At 44.1% G+C, this 16,494-nt stretch overlaps 1 protein-coding gene across 2 annotated transcripts in view; it reads left to right on the forward strand.

Moving 5' to 3' along the window:
• The window catches only part of gpc5a (glypican 5a), a 117,659-nt gene that overhangs the window by 70,253 nt on the left and 30,912 nt on the right, over nt 1-16,494 (forward strand). For both annotated transcript variants that reach the window (XM_030376937.1, XM_030376938.1), the window contains one exon: nt 2,329-2,491. In XM_030376937.1, the coding sequence (XP_030232797.1) occupies nt 2,329-2,491 (163 nt within the window). The remainder of the gene's footprint in view (nt 1-2,328; nt 2,492-16,494) is intronic.

Below are 16,494 nucleotides of genomic sequence, written 5' to 3' on the forward strand. Positions count from 1 at the left end.
TGGTAAAGACTAAAGAGCATTCAGGAAATTGTCTGCAACACCAGATGAGAACACACCAGGTGTCAACAAGTGTCAGGAGGTTGGTGTTAACCATACGGGAACGAAGGAAAGGAGTCGCTCCAACTGCTTCCAGACATCTCAGCAGTTGTATTATTTATGGATGAGGTCACTGAGGCAGCAGATTTGGGTTTCCACTACAACACGCACGCCGGAATGATTTCAACACTTTTAAATTGTGTTTGAAAAAACGGCAACCGTCAAGGTTGTTTTGGTTTTGGGAGGGGAGGTTTAACTTAACTACTTCTGTAGACTTAACGAGTTAACGTGCACAGGAGCATTTGTGTGCACGAGATGCGTGTGTGTGTGTGTGTGTGTGTGTGTGTGTGTGTGTGTGTGTGTGTGTGTGTGTGTGTGTGTGTGTGTGTGTGTGTGTGTGTGTGTGTGTGTGTGTGTGTGTGGCTTTTGGTGGCACCCTGACAACTCCTGTTTTACTTTTCTGTCATGAATAGAGAATGTGGAAAAGTCTACTTGGGGTTAACACATCATCCTACATACATTATACAGGAAGCCAGCGCCCACACTAACACAAACACTCACACACTCACATACAAGCACAGACTCACGTACCCACTTGCACATGCACACGAGCATGCATACACATACACCTACATTCTGTTTCTCTTTTGACCTACTTAGCTACACACAATCTCACACATAACACAAACAGGCACACAAACACAGACGTATTTAACACAAAAAAACCTGCATAAACATATTAGCACATACATACCAACACCAATAGTTTATTCGTAGTTCATTCGTTTACTCGAAATCACATATTCTTTCACTCAAACAGACATGCACACAGCTTTTCTTTACAGAGAGTTGTTTAATTTTTAGCACATTGGAGGCGCTGGGTGAGTCACTGGAGCTCTGAGCTGGAGTGGTCTTGAATGTTCCTCTCTGCCACGCTCACCTCCTGTGATCAGAGCAGTGCTCCTCACCATCAGAGCCTGAGCCCCCTCCACCTGCTCACTCCTCCACCTCCCTCCACCTGGTCACTCCTCCACCTTCCTCCACCTCCCTCCACCTGCTCACTCCTCCACCTGCTCACTCCTCCACCTCCCTCCACCTGCTCACTCCTCCACCTCCCTCCACCTGCTCACTCCTCCACCTGCTCACTCCTCCACCTCCCTCCACCTGCTCACTCCTCCACCTTCTCCCCTCAACTCAAGTACAGTGCTCGGCCCCGCGGCGCCGGGGAATGTTCTTTCTAATAGCGATTACGTACTCCAGCAGTAGGGTCCTAGCCAGAGAGTATCTGCTCCCAGACGACCAGCCCTGCTATGCTATGAGGATGTAGACTCACGCTCTGCCCTTACAAATGTATTACTGATATGTTGGCTCGATGAAGAGAGAATTTCAAAAAAACGAAAATACAAAAAAAAAACTGCACAGTAAAAAGAGATTAATAAACAACAACTATAAAATAACATAAATAGATGAACGTTAACAATATAAATCAGTGTAAAATAGAAAAGCAAATCGCTCACAACTTGGAATGTTGCATGCCTTTTAAAATAAAAAATTGCAAGCAGTACTCTCTTAAATCAGAAAACAGCTGAGCTTGACGGTTTTAAGCCCTGGCAGTCTTTTAAGCCCCGGCGGTCACATAAACTCTGGGGTCGGGTTGGATTCCCCCCCCCCGGGTCCTCCTGGCTTAGATTTAGCATTAGCCCTGACATATTTGGTCCTCAGCAGTGAAGCGCAACTGCGGCTAATAAGCATCAACACTTCTACCTTTCTAATCAACACAAAGCTCTCCCCCTTGTTATGTGAGCGATGTGCGGTGATTTTCAAATGAGCCAATTAGAGAAGGAAGTAAGAGAAGTTGTTCATGTTCAGGTTACAACGTTGCTGGGATAACGATTGATCAACCTGACCATATCTAATGTACTTCATGATATTGAAGTGGTACCTACAAGCTGAAGGATTCTGGGATTCAACACTACTCTCAGCGGCCTAACTGTTAGGACTATCACTTCTTCTGTAGCCCTGCATCCTTCTGGGAGTTGTCGAAGCAACCTTAGTAACCCTTAATTCCTTCTCTGTGTTGTCATGACGACATCATTAACCCATGCTTCCTTTCTGTGTTTTGATGACAAACGTCAAAAAACCTTGCACTCCTACAACCCCTGCACCTCTACATCTTTCTGTGTGTTGGTACACCAATATCAGTTCCTCTATAACCCATACCTCCTTCTCTATGTTGTCATTATGACGTGGATAACCCTTCCGTCTTTCTGTGTGATGTCATTGCTACCTCAGCTGCTGCAGGGGAAGTCCATCCCGCGTCTGGGCTCTCTGGACCACATCGAGACGGGGAGCGGGGACCGGGAAGGAAGGGCCAGCGGGGACTGTGATGATGAGGACGGATGCTCAGGGTCGGGAGGGGGCGAGGGAAGGAGGACATTCCCACGCATCGCCAAACGTAAGTCCCTCACCGCCAACAACGTTTAACCGACCACCCATTGGCCATCAGTTTTTTTCAACTACTGCTAGGCGACAGTAATGCAGTCATGGAAGGATGGATTCCACAAGGATTAAGCATGATGCAATCTGATTCGTCAGACTATGGCCGACTGATCATTGATCCTATACGATGTAGACGCTGTGTAAAGATACCGCTTTCAGGATGCGTAGCGCAGTATCAGGCATAGTGCTTCCGCTAAATGACCAATGCCTTTACAAACAAATGAACTTCACACAAAAGGACAACAGTGTGCATTTTTCATGTCAGCCTCTGCCATCTGACTTTATCTGAAAATAAAGGCTACTATTCGCCTAATATTTAAGAAATATCTCATGAGAGGGTGGGCTGTTATATTGAATATCAGCACAATATATGATATGGTCTTAAGTACAAGGCCTCAGGCAGAGCTTTTATCCTTGATATTGTCTCTTTGATTATACACAGTTTTCACATCCGAACAGGGCAAAACCCCCATTGATGAAGACAATGTATACACGTTTGACTGATAACAAATTTAAAATACATTTGAATGATGCATTTCAGTGTTTAGAACAAATGTAGCACAATTTAACATAGCAGAACAGGGAAAATGCTCCACCAAGTACCGACAGAATAATTTTCAACAGCGCTAATGCTATAACAAGACAGATGCTGTTGACACAGTTTGCATTTTACTTTTTTTTTATTCTCCTTAATGGTTTTGATATGATCTCAAACACCGTTTTTTGTCATGACATTGTGTATCCTTCTCGACTTAAGGTCTAGAATGCGCTCTACTTAGAAAACAAACTGATTGGATAGTGCGACTGTCAAACAATAAGGACATTAATTGAAAGCAAAACATAACACAGCAAATTGCAAATAGAAGACAGTCAAGGTCGAACCCCAACAAAACAATACAATTATACTTTCCTTATGGAAGCAAAGCAATGCTGGGGTTTTATGGAATATGATTTGTGACAATATAATTAAACCAAACCTTAAATAGCAAAAAAAAAATAGAATTTGAGAAAGATTAAAACTAAACCCAAAAATAAAATAAAAAGGTAAAACGTGCAACTTGCGAAGAAATTATTTATGTAATAATACATTATATTGCCTTTTTTGTACAGTTCCCTCTGCTTTTTTTCTCACTGATCTGTCTCTTGCCATCACTTTCGCCCTTGCGGTTTCACTGCCATCTGCAAGAATCCATGTTCTGACGCAAACCTCTTGCGTGGGCGGGCTTTTTTGAGGGGCACGCCCATTGGCTAATGAGTTTTTGAGTGATAGCTCGGTGCCCCGGATATTGATCAGTGCACCAAGCGCAAATTTGGGTTCTTTGGGGATGGAAACACTAGGAGACACCAATATTTTTTCGCTTCAGTTAGCTTTATTCTCTCTTGAATTCTTAATCATGATTGATGAATGGGACATTGATGGAATGTCCTGCTGTTACACACACAGTTTTTCCCACACACAATTACATTATTGACAATTGTCATTGTTAAAGGGTATTTTTTCCCTCAGTCTAACCCAGTCTTCCCTTTGCCCAGCTTTCCTGATCTAATTTTCTCCCGAGATGACGTCAAATGACGCGTTTGACGTCATCTCGGGATACTTTGCTTGCCTGCTAGAAGGGCCGAGGACTACAAACCAATGGTTCCGCAAATTTGTGAGCCCACCAATAAGAAATGGGGGGGGGGGGCTCGCTTACGAGATTTCAACACAATGTCCGTCAGGTTTCTTCACATAACCTCCAAACGGAAACAGCCGGGCGGTGCAGTGAGCGCAATGCACTGTGGTAGTTGGAGGATTTCTTACTTTTGAGCCAGAGAGACACTTCTGCCTTTTCTCAAGCTAAGATGAACCGATTTCATTTTTTTTTTGCACATTTATAATACATAGTATTATTTACTTCAGATAACCTTCATATCTCAACCGGTGAAGTATCCCTTTAAGTCGACTAAATGTCATTCTATTGAAGATCGGAATTGTCGAAGATTCAAGATCACCCCCATACAGTAATCATATGCTATTTATTCCTAAAACGATCAACCAAAATTGTGGTTTCATGTGAAGATTCTTAAAATCATCTTCATGGGGCAGGAGGATGTAGTGGTAAGGGTGTCTGACTCCCAGCCTAAGGTTTCCGGTCTCTGGCAAGCCATTAAATGACCCATTAACTGAACTGCTTACTGACCCGTTAACTGGGGACATACGGCACACTAAAAACTTTTTTTAAGGTTCATATTCTGGAATCAACTTTTTATGTGGCACAATTTGGAGGCAAATGTTTCAGAGCGGACTGAGTGCTCACCGGCCATGCAGACTAAAGAGCGGCTGTTCGTCTCCGTCTGATGACATGTATAATCATAGTTATTACCCGTAATGGTTGCCATGGGAATATTGTTCCAATGAAAGCCCATTCCTGTAAAAGTTATTGTTCCCCCAAGCCTGAGTGAGCTCTAATGTGTCAGACTAGGCCGGCCCTCTTATTCATGATGTCCCCTCCTTGGTCGAAGGAGGCCTTCCCCCTTCCTCCTTCCACTACTCATCTTCTTATCAAACTCCTCCTTCTCCTCTTCCTCATCTCTTCCTCCTCTCTCAACTCCTATCTCTCGATCCTCCTCCTCCCGTTCCTCTCTTCCTCCCTCTCACCTTCTCCTCCTTCTCCTAACCTTCTCCTCCTTCTAATCATCTCTTCTTCTGTTTCCTCACCCCATTCTCCTCACATCCTCCTCCCTCCCCTCGCCTCCGTCCCCCTCCCACTTCTCACTTCCTCCTCCTTCTCCCTCTCTTTCCTCCCTCTGTCTCCTCCATCCATCGCTCCCTTCATTCCTCCCTCTATACCCCCCAATCTTCTGTCTCCCTCCCTCTGCTCACTCTGCCCTCCATCCCTCTCCTATCGCCCGCCTCTCCCCTTCTCCATCCTTCCATCTCCCCCAGTGCTACGTCAGCCATGCTAACAGCCTGATTAATCACCTCCTTCACATTGCCCTCTGACGGTGTGGAGTATGGGGAGGAGGAGGAGAGGAGTTTGCGGAGGAAGAGAGGTCAGGGGGTCGCCCAAACAAGGCGTTCCGTTCCAATAAATGCGTTCTCGGCAGCGTGTCACTCTCGCCCCCCCCCCCCCCCCCCCCCCCCCCCCTCTGGACAGTGTGTCATTTACCCGGAAGGGGGCAGGGGTGATGTCATCTGTCACCCTGCTAGACGATGTTCCACAAGCGGTTATGTCTCATGTATCCCCACAGCCCTGTCGGAACAGCTCCAGTACCCTAGCCTCCTGGGACCAGTCTGATCTGAAGTCCACATTCTGTTTCTCGGTGCAGATCGGTCTGGCTGTGACCTTGTTCATATCCCTTTCAAAAACATTCTAAAATGCTAGGAACAATCAGCGCTCAGGGTATGGAGTTTCAGTTCATGATAGACAAGAGCAGGGTACATCAAATAAAATACAATGGCGGAGCCAAGGGACAGGGTAGCAATCACAACTGTTTATATCCGAAATACCCCGAATAACAATTTAAACCAATGAACAGAAGGCTCTCTCAGGTTGAAATATGTTTTGCTTAGCTTCAACCTGATTCGTCCAGAGTGAAGGAGGACGCCCAGCAGGAGCGTCACTCTGATTGGCTGGAGTTTTTGCGAACAACGGCCGTGGCCATGTTTGAAATCAATTGCTGTCTAGCCAAGGCTAGACTGATGCATGTAATCATACCATTATCAACATGGTAGTTTAAATGGTACTATATGTTTATTTAATATTTCTATATTTGTTTAGTCCCCCGTGGAATCTGCTTACGTTCTCATGGGTCACTCAAACCCCTTGTTGGGCCTCAATGGACTAGACTGTAGAAAGAGGTCAACCCGTGTTATTACATCAGAGAAGATTCTCCACTCTCCCCTCCATCTCTCCCAGTGACATAAGAGCCCTGTCTGCAAGGGTCCGGCTGGGTCACACCATCCGTGTTTTCCTGGACCTCAACACATGCCCTTTCAACTCCCATCCAACCCACCTATCTGACCCACGCTGTCTTGGCTGTTGACAGGCAGCAGGGTGGAAGGGAGGGCGAGGAGGGGGCTCGGAGATGAGTGATGTTGCTAGCTAGCTGTGGCTGGCACAAGCTGCAGATAAAGGACCTGTCCAGAGAGCCAGGGACCTGTCCCCATAGCGCTGACCATGGAGGGTTGAAGAACAAAGTGGCTTTTAGCATAGTGGCAATAGTTATCTACTTCTAAATACCTTGAAATACTCAGGAAACACCCTGTTGAAGGGCAACACGGGAACGTTTGACTTGATGCTTATGTCATTTTGGTGTATTTTTGAGTATGTGTGCCAAACAGTTTGTGTAATGTGCATACATAGCAGTGTGTGCATATGAGCTTGTCTTTGTGTGTGTGTGTGTGTGTGTGTGTGTGTGTGTGTGCGTGCGTGTGTTTGCGTTTGCGTTTACATATTTACATAGTGGGTATGTGCATTTGAGCTTGCCTTAGTGTTTGCCTTTTTGAGTGCATTTATTTTTGGTTGATTATGTGTGTATAAGTGTGTGTAAATGTGTTTGCTCTGCATGCATATGACTGCATATGTTTACATATGCTTACAGAGAGTAGGCAGGGAAATAGAATGCTGATTGGGCGTGGAGTTGAGTGTTTTGTTTTGGCGCCTTCACATCGCCTGGCAGTAGCAGCACTAGAGATGCTTTGTACGCTGGCTGTGACCTTCCACTGTGTTATGACGTACACAGTTATGAAATCTATTCTATCAGTGTCAAGGTAGAAGTATCAAATATATCTATGCATTAAAGAACCCGAATTACTTGCTTACATTAAAGGGGGCATATTATACCACCATAGCCTTACAAGCCGTTTTCGAAAATCTGCCCCATATTACATCAGTGCTGGGCGTGTCCACCTAGATCGGTGCTGCATAGATGAGCAAGGTTTACTTCAGTCCACTGGGTAGGCTGGTAGACTGATCTATCCAGCACAGATCTAGGTGGACAGGCCCACTAGTGATGTCATATGGGGCAGATTTTCGAAACGGCTTGTAAGGCTAATCACACTCACACCTGGTGGTATAATATGTCCCCTTTAAACAATTCTCTCTTAGTTCAATGCTTGTATGTTAAAGTTAGAGAGAGAGAGAGAGAGAGAGAGAGAGAGAGAGACCATATCATGGGTGGTGAATATCAGGATCATCCACCCCTAGCGACCATCGGCCCTTAGCGACCGCCTCCTGCTACGCTCCAGCTGGTGTGTTTGGTCGCCGCAGATGCCATTGTCTAGGATGGCTGTATTTGTCAAACCCTCGCAGTTAAACTTTGAACTCCTGCGGTGTAGAACGCCCATTTTTGCAACACCATTTCCGGTGCGTATCATAATAAGTATAATTATCAGGATAATAAAATATAATTACGGTGGTTAAAATAACGATCCTGAAAGGCTGTCCTTCTAAAGGTTGTTGGTGAGAGGCTTGCTGTGGATAACCATGTTAAAGACCACCACCATAGCTTCTCTGCTCCCTTCTGAAAACATAAACCCCACCCGTAAACTAACAGGATGCAAGCCTGTTCATCACTAAGCTGTTTACCACAATACAGCAAATCAATGGTTTTTATGATTTACTACTATTTAGTCATGTAGTACACACTTTAATTCAAAGCAGCTTACACATTGAACTGTTAAGATACATGTCATGTCATTAAGGAGCAGGTGGAGGTTAGGGCACCTTGCTTAGGGATGCCTACAGGTAGGCCATGGTAATTGGGTTAGGGTTAGTCCAACTCCTAAACCATCAATGGACTGCCCTGCTGTTTGATGATGAACAAGACACACGAGGACAAGCATGTGCTCTCTAGGGTGTGTCAACAACAAACTCTGGAAGCTAAGCATATGCTCTAGAAGGTGTGCTTTATCACAACCTTCTCACACGGAGAATCATGATGTGCTAGAAGGTGTACTTTAAAACAACATAATAATAATAATAATAATTCATTTTATTTGTTGAGCACTCTTCATTCTAGCAGAATCTCAGAGTGCTAGTATACAATTTTTTTTTTTAAAAAGTAGGAAATGCCTTTATGAATAAAAAGGTTTTTAGGCCAGTCTTAAAACAGGCTAGTGTTTGTGTTGCCCTTAAGTGGTCCGGGAGGCTGTTCCACAGTCGAGGGGCTGCAGCGGCGAAGGCCCGGTCGCCCATGGTGCGTAGCCTGGTGTTTGGGATCTGCAGGGACAGACTGTTATTGGATCTGAGGGGGCGGGTTGATGTTTGGCGAGTGATGAGTTCTTGCAGGTAAGGGGGGGCATGACCGTTTATGCATTGGTAGGTGAGTAGGAGGACTTAGTAGTTGACGCGGGATGAGACAGGGAGCCAGTGCAGTGAGTGTAAAATGGGGGTTGTATGGTTGTATTTCCTGACTCACATCAGGATCCTGGCAGCGCTGTTCTGGATGTACTGCAGCTTTTGGATGTTCCTGCCAGTGATCCCAGTGAACAGTGAACATACTCTAAAGAGAAGAATTTGCTCTAGAGGGTTTGCCTTGCTCTAGGGGAGATGGGAGAATAAGAGAGCATATAGATTGAAAGAAAAGAAGAAAGAGACACAAATCAATTTCTAAGCAGTAAGCACCACAATTGCAGCCCCCTCTGGTGAAACTCATTAATTAGCAGCGTCTCTCGAGGTGATCACTTGAAGAGATTGCCACTCCTTCATCACACTGCGCTGCACTGCACTCACCTGACGTAAGCAGATAACGTCGGCAATATGCAGCTTGACGACAGCAGAACAATGACATGTTGATCTGGCGGCAAAAGCTAGCAAACCCTATTATTAGTCAACCCCTCGTTGTGTGGTCCTCTTCTTCTGTCGTGTGTGTGAGAGAGAGAGAGAGAGAGAGCGAGCGAGCGAGCTGTAAAAGGCCTGTTACCCCTGTTAGCTCCTCTAGTCTTCTCTAATGGCCCCTGGTCCACTGCCGTGTAGACTATCGTTATCTTTGCCGCGATTTGTTATACTTTTTCCATATACCTCTAGCTAGTTTCCTTTCCCCCGGTAGCCACAAGATAGGAGCCACCAGTAGAGATGCCGCCTAGGGATGGGGGGGATAACTGAAGACAAGCTGCACGTTGTGCCTTTGTCTCCTCAGGTGAACGTGCATTGCTGTCCTCGGGGGACATTTTGTCAAATGTACAAAAAAGTTTGGGGTTTCGAAAAAATAGGCGAGGTATTTGTCTGTTTAGTTTCCCCTCAAACACGGAATTTGCTTCTCACAACCTCGCCGAACTTCCTTTCCGCATGAAGTGTGCTGACCGCTGAAACGCGGCCATCGCATGGATGAATGCATCGCTATCAACATGGCTGTCGTAACATGCTGTCTATTAGCAACAGATGGGATGAGTCATCTGCTCAAGGCGCGAGCGGCGGTGTTTAAAGTGTGGAGTGGCTCATTTCACAAGGCTTTCTGTGCTGTAGAGAGCGAGGGTTTGGACAGGTCAAGGTACTAACAGTGTTGAAGTGAACCAAGAGGCCAGATAGAAGCATGGTGGAACACATCCATTAAAGGATGCATTATAAAGAGACGCTTCTGTAGAGGTCGGGTCGATCTCCTCATGTCTTCTGAGTTATTAAACGTGAGCCCGACACGTCTCGTACTTGGGACTACACGTTTGATTTTAACAGATAGCACTGAACACACTTACACTCTGGACACTGAACACTGGTCTCTGGAGCACATGAGGCAGAGTTGTAAGGATTTAACGGTATTGTGTAAGAGATTACAGTTTCAAAAGCAACTCCAAAGTTATTTTAGAGACTAAGTCATGATGTTGTGAGGTCGCTTAACCTCACACACCTCACCACACATATAAATTGTATACGTGTCAGTAACTAAGGGAACTCAGAAACAAATCACAGAATAACCCATTGAAAAGCAATCAATACATTCCTTTCTTGGGTCATCGTCACATTTTAACCCTTGTATCTTCTTAGAGATGAATCGTTGAATTATTGGTTTGATTCTAGTGGATTTCGTTATACATGAGGTTTGCTTGACTGTCTCCCACGAACAAAGAAACACACCATCATTATTCTCTGTGGGAAGCAGGAAGGATTATCAAAGTACTATATTTAAGCATTAGGAACATATCATTACGGTACAGGTATGGTTGAGGTGGCCTCTTACTCTAGAATGCCTTAAGGTAAGGCTGTGGACATTGGGGTTCTGACACTGAACCGTTCAGCTGGTAATCATAAACACCCTCACAACTAGACCCATGTGACTCATCGCTAGAATCCTTTCTCAGTGAAGAAAGTAACCTATATAATTTGTACAGTGAATATATATTGTGAATAAAGACTGAATATGGACTGTGATATTGAGCTCACACATTTTACTGCATCACAGATGTCCATTTTGGTTTATTTCTAGCAGCACAAATATTGTGCTGCTAGAAGATAGCTTTATTGCTAGCTTTATTTGTCCCACAGGTTGCCATATTAGAAAATTGTCTTTGAATGAAGGCAGTCTATTCTCTAATTGTGTGTATTTGGTGCTTGTGCAAGAAGTATGTTGTGTGTGTGTATTGCCTTGGGTATGAAGGATTATGTAGAGATTTTTTGGCTAGATTTGGCTAGATATTAATATTAATATGGACAATATTTTGCATAGTCTAATGGGATTCATCAGGCCCGAACCATTGTCGACTGATGAGTGATTTAAATCCAATACATTTTTTCATAAATTCGGCTTATTTTTGTGACTTTTGTCCATGCATGTCATCTGCATTTAATTTCACAGAAAATATTAGCAACTATTAGCCTAGTTTTTTAACAGTATAGACAAATATAATATACCGTTATACATTTAATAGATCTATGTAAGCAAACGGGGGCCTGTCTCGGTGAAGCCTGAGAGCTCTGTCTGATTGTGCACAGTATTCACACATCATGACAGACCTGCAACTATAAAAAGACTGTACAAGCATTTGACTGAAAACAAATAAAAAATACATGTGAAAGATGCGTTTCAGCGTCTAGAACAAATGCGGCACAAGTCTATTTGGAAGAACAGCGAATATGCACGACCGAAGGAGAGAATAATTTTGTTCAGCGCGGGGGTATGATATGACAGCTGCTGTTGACACGGTTTGCATTTGAATATCTTTGGATCGTATTTAAATGTTTCGTAATGCTGCCAAACTTTCGACATTTATTTTCCTGACATTTGGTATCTTTCTAGACTTACGGTCTAGACAGTGCGCTAATTTGAAGAGAAAATGATTGGATAGTGCCCCTGCCATTACAGAAAAGGAGTAAAAAACAAATAATAAGGGCATTTATTGAAAAAGTCACTGAGTCAGTCCCTCACCCAGCAATGTTGTGGTATCACTAATTTAGCACCCCGATTCTCACAATGGTATTTCTTACTGTTACTTACTGTTACTTACTTTTCCCAAAATGTCTTCTATTGAAGGCTCAAATCGTCAAAGATTCAAGGTAATTCCTTATTTCTAGTTATGTCTACAGTCTACTGGATGACTCAATGAAGATGAGTCAGGCTTTTTTCTGTAATATGTCTCCTGTCTTGAAACAACTTGATTATCTTTTAGATTTTCATCCCGCAGGTTTTCCAGGTTTTTATAATCTTTCAACTTAATCTTAAATAGGTTTGGCTTGAACACATATGAATGTATTGGTTTTGATCCTTGGGGTATATTGATGATATTTTAATTTGAAACCAAGAGCAATAAATAATCAACAGGGTGTTGAAGGTTATCGCCGACAAAACTTCTTCTTAAGCTCAAATGTGAAAGGAATCATCATCAATCAACAAAGCATACCCAAACCTGGCCTAGGGGAACTTTGTGTGTGTGTGTGTGTGTGTGTGTGTGTGCGTGTGCGTGCATGCGTGCGTGCGTGCGTCTGTGTGTGTTAGAGTGTATATACTCTGCTCACCGGCTATGGTGTCATCATTACAACATAGAGAGTTTATTCTTCCTTCCAGACATCAGTCTCTCTGGTATCCTGGGCCTTACACCTCCAGTATTTAATGTTTAAAGAACAACCACAGCTTTCACCCTAGCTTTATACATCCCAAGCATGCACTGAGGATCCTGTTTTGAATCGTGTTGACGTCTGATCCTGTTACTCCTCCAGCACTACAGAATCAGAGTGATTCAGAACCCCACAACTGCTTATTCCTCTGGTAAAGAAGCATTGGTCTCATTCATGTGTACTCATCTAAAGAAGGAAGGAAGGAAGGAAGGCATAGGCTAGTAAGCCACTGAGGTATACATACTTAACATCAATCATCGGCAGGTGGATGATTGCATTTAAACATACAAAAATAGATGTTGCCATACAATAACTAAAAGAAATGTGTACTATGATGACGTTACGCAACATATATGGCAACATACTGCGTCACCAAAGTCCTCCCCGTGTTCAGCAGTGTTTTCAGGTGTCCGACACCGGCTTGAAGTGGCTTATACCCACTTAAACCCTCGCTGGTAGGAACTGGAAACAGCGGGCGCCCCTTGATGCGCCAAACGTGGACGTGCACAACAAACATCTCTTTAAAGCCAGAGTATAACACCGTGCTTTTTTACCTTTTCATCAAACTCCAGCTCCTAGGGTGACAGGCGTTGGTTTGAACGCCATCTTTGCCCGGTTCTCCGACGTCATTATCTAACGACAGCACATTTCCAGTTTCCAATCATGTTCTTGAATGCCTTGCATATTCTACCCTGCCTCTTAATGAGCTGCCGCGTGCAGAAAGGCACGTATGGTGAGTAATGGAGCGTGAAAAGGCCAAGCATATATCGCTCTAAGGATTGTTTTAATAATCAGTCCTAATGCCACAGCCACCTCTACCCTCCACACTGCAGTCAGTATATCAATAACGCACACATGCAAGAAGACTAGCCATTAGCTCCGGGCCTTTCCATCTGCAGGCTGGTTAGGCATCCTAAAGAGAGAAATCAAGACAGTCCTCCTGGTAGGGGGGTGGAGAGGGGGAGGGAGGGAGGGGGGGAGGGGGGGAGGAGAGAGAGAGAGAGAGAGAGAGAGAGAGAGAGAGAGAGAGAGAGAGAGAGAGAGAGAGAGAGAGAGAGAGAGAGAGAGAGAGATCCTCTTGTTGTAAATTGAACGAGGATGCCGACCCTCGCCAATGACAATCCCCAACAGTCAAAGCACACTCACCTCCCGCTGGCTAACACAGTGAAGAGGTGAGGAGTGAAGCTAGCCAATCAGCCCAGTTGATAGCTGGGTTGGTGAATTGCCTGGACAACATGGTTGGCGGCCCTGCTATCGCAACGAATTCCATGGAATCTTTATTGACCACAGCGGGTAGGTGTAATACATTGTATCGGAAAAAGAGTTTCAGTTGGATCACCAGGTTCTTGTGCCCATGCGTGAATAGGAGAACTTGTTGTGGCAGGTTGGTCTGATATAGAGAAGGCAGATGGTCTTGTCTGAACATCTCAACAGCTTTATTTAGCTAGTTTCTCCATGTCCCCAACATAATGATCCCAGCCCGGAGATATGCACTTCTCTGACGTCGTCCTTTGTTGGGTTGAAGATCCTGCAAGCACACACACACAGAAACAAACGTGCACACACACACACACACACACACGCAACCACACAAACACACACACACACACACACACACACACACACACACACACACACACACACACACACACACACACACACACACACACACACACACTCTTGGGGGCAGAACATAACGCAAAGTAAATATCTCAGATTAAATCAAGAATAAGTTTTAGTTTTTCTTCTAAAACTATGTAGGACACGCATACACATACGTCAGCTCACTTCTCTTCTAAGCAGCTGCCAGTATAGGTGGATGCGTAGAGCATGTACACAATGCTGTGCAGAATGCAATTAGAACAGCTTGTACACTAATCAAGTACATCTCTGTTTGTCGTCCCACCCGGGCCTTGCCTGTGGCGTTCTGTTGAATGTTCAACAAACTAGCTGATGTCTCAATAATGGCGGTGATCTGTGGGTACCATAGACGGAACGGCGTGGTGGGGCTGGGCCAACAGCACTTGCAGGTTTCTGGGGCTTTTTTAATTAGTCATTGCAAAGCAATGCTGGCACCTTGCTTAATGGCTCGGATAGAATTTGAATATAAATACCAATTCAGGGCATACATATTACAAAGAATTTGGAAAATGCAAAAGTTAAAATAACCGTTATTCATAATTTATCAAGTTTCATCCAACTGATTGTTCGAACCGATTATGTACTTCTACTCATTCTATTTTTTAGGGAAATATCACATACCTCTAGGTGCAACCGAGATGTTTTATAGCAATGAAAATTTGGTCTGATGGCCGGGTACCATAGTAATTCTGGCCACACTTTGTGCTCCTTCTAGCTTACACGGTCTTCACATTTTCCGCCCTCTAAACAGCATTCAGACAAATGGAGGACACAGCACATTTGGACATCTAGATACGCTCTGAACACTTTACAGCATTTCTTTAATCAGCGTCTCGTATAAACACAGACACACTGACCCACCCCAGTGGGGTCGGACTGCAGTCTGTGTTGATCGTTGGTGAAGCAGCCCGCTCCAACATTACGTCGTAACACTAGACCATCTATTTATTACTCTCTCTCTCTCGCATAATTATTGACTGCAAGCAGTTTGCCAGAAAACCATCTTCATCTCCTTGGCCACTTGAAGGAGCTGAGGAGAACGGCTTCCATTTCAAGCTTAAATTCACATTTCCATTTAACTGGCTGCGCCGCTCCAATAGCTGCACAGTAAAAAAAGGCAAACTTGCCTACATTTGCCATAATTAGCACTCACGAGAGCATTTAAGCAATACTATGTCTTTACTTCATTCAATTAACTTTCAACATGTGCCTAATAACCAGAGACACGTAACATATTTAAAGGGTAGCAGCTGTTTTCATGAAACAAAAAAAGAAACACTAATCTACATGAATTCACCTCTGCCCAAGAGAGGTAAGGAAAAATAAGAAAAAAAGAGTAAAAGGAAAGCTTGTGTTTTCTGTTCACTGGAATGTGAAGCATAATGTGTCCCTGCAATGCCTTAATGCCTCCTGCTTGATATGCTGGATAATTATTATAATCACCTGTTCCTAAGTAATTCCTCAATTGTAAAATGCATGTGTTGGGACTGTGTTGGGGCTAAAACCAACAGGGGCATGCAACAGGAAAATTACTTGCTTTGGTTATTTGAATATGTATTGTTTTATGATTCCTCTTAATATTAAATCAAGGAGTATCTTCCAATTAACCGTTGTATCTTCTCATGAACCCCCCCAAAAAAACAGCTTATTATCATTGGAATCAGAAGTACATTTTTATATAATAACATAACATTCCCTTTACAAAGTGGTGTTTGAAAATTAGCTCTGGGGGTTTTCTGAAAACTAAAAGGAAGCAGATATTATTCCAAATCATTATTTGCGAGATGATTAATTTTCTCTGAATGACAAACAGGTTTTTAGCTTGGTTTTCATCGTAAGAGCTTCTCATATTTGACTAAACTGAAGCTTGTGAGCAGATGTGGGGCGTTTCTAGGATTTAACGGTCCCATGGCATGCTACTTTACGGATGCTTTAATATAGGTATTAGTGGGCCCCTAAAACACTATTTGAAGACGTTCCCGAAATTCAGCCGAGGTGCAGAATTGCAGCCACTACGAGCCAGTCGCACATTAAGCATTGAACGCGCCGTTTCGGTGTCTGTAGTTTTAATGCAAATAAGGAAGAGAGAGGGGGGTCCAGGAGGAGGGTGGGGGTGTGGCCCTGAGCAGCTTGCTGCCACGATACCACACTGTTTACAGTGGATGTATCGCAATGGCGAGGCACACACAGCCTTTGGCCGTGTTCTGTAAATATTCTAGAACACTCCGGGTGCTCCGGCGGGAGTCCTGGCGCTCTATATCTAAATAATATCATATCGAACATAGATATC

The sequence above is a fragment of the Gadus morhua genome, chromosome 14 (assembly GCF_902167405.1).
Source record: "Gadus morhua chromosome 14, gadMor3.0, whole genome shotgun sequence".
Taxonomy (NCBI): domain Eukaryota; kingdom Metazoa; phylum Chordata; class Actinopteri; order Gadiformes; family Gadidae; genus Gadus; species Gadus morhua.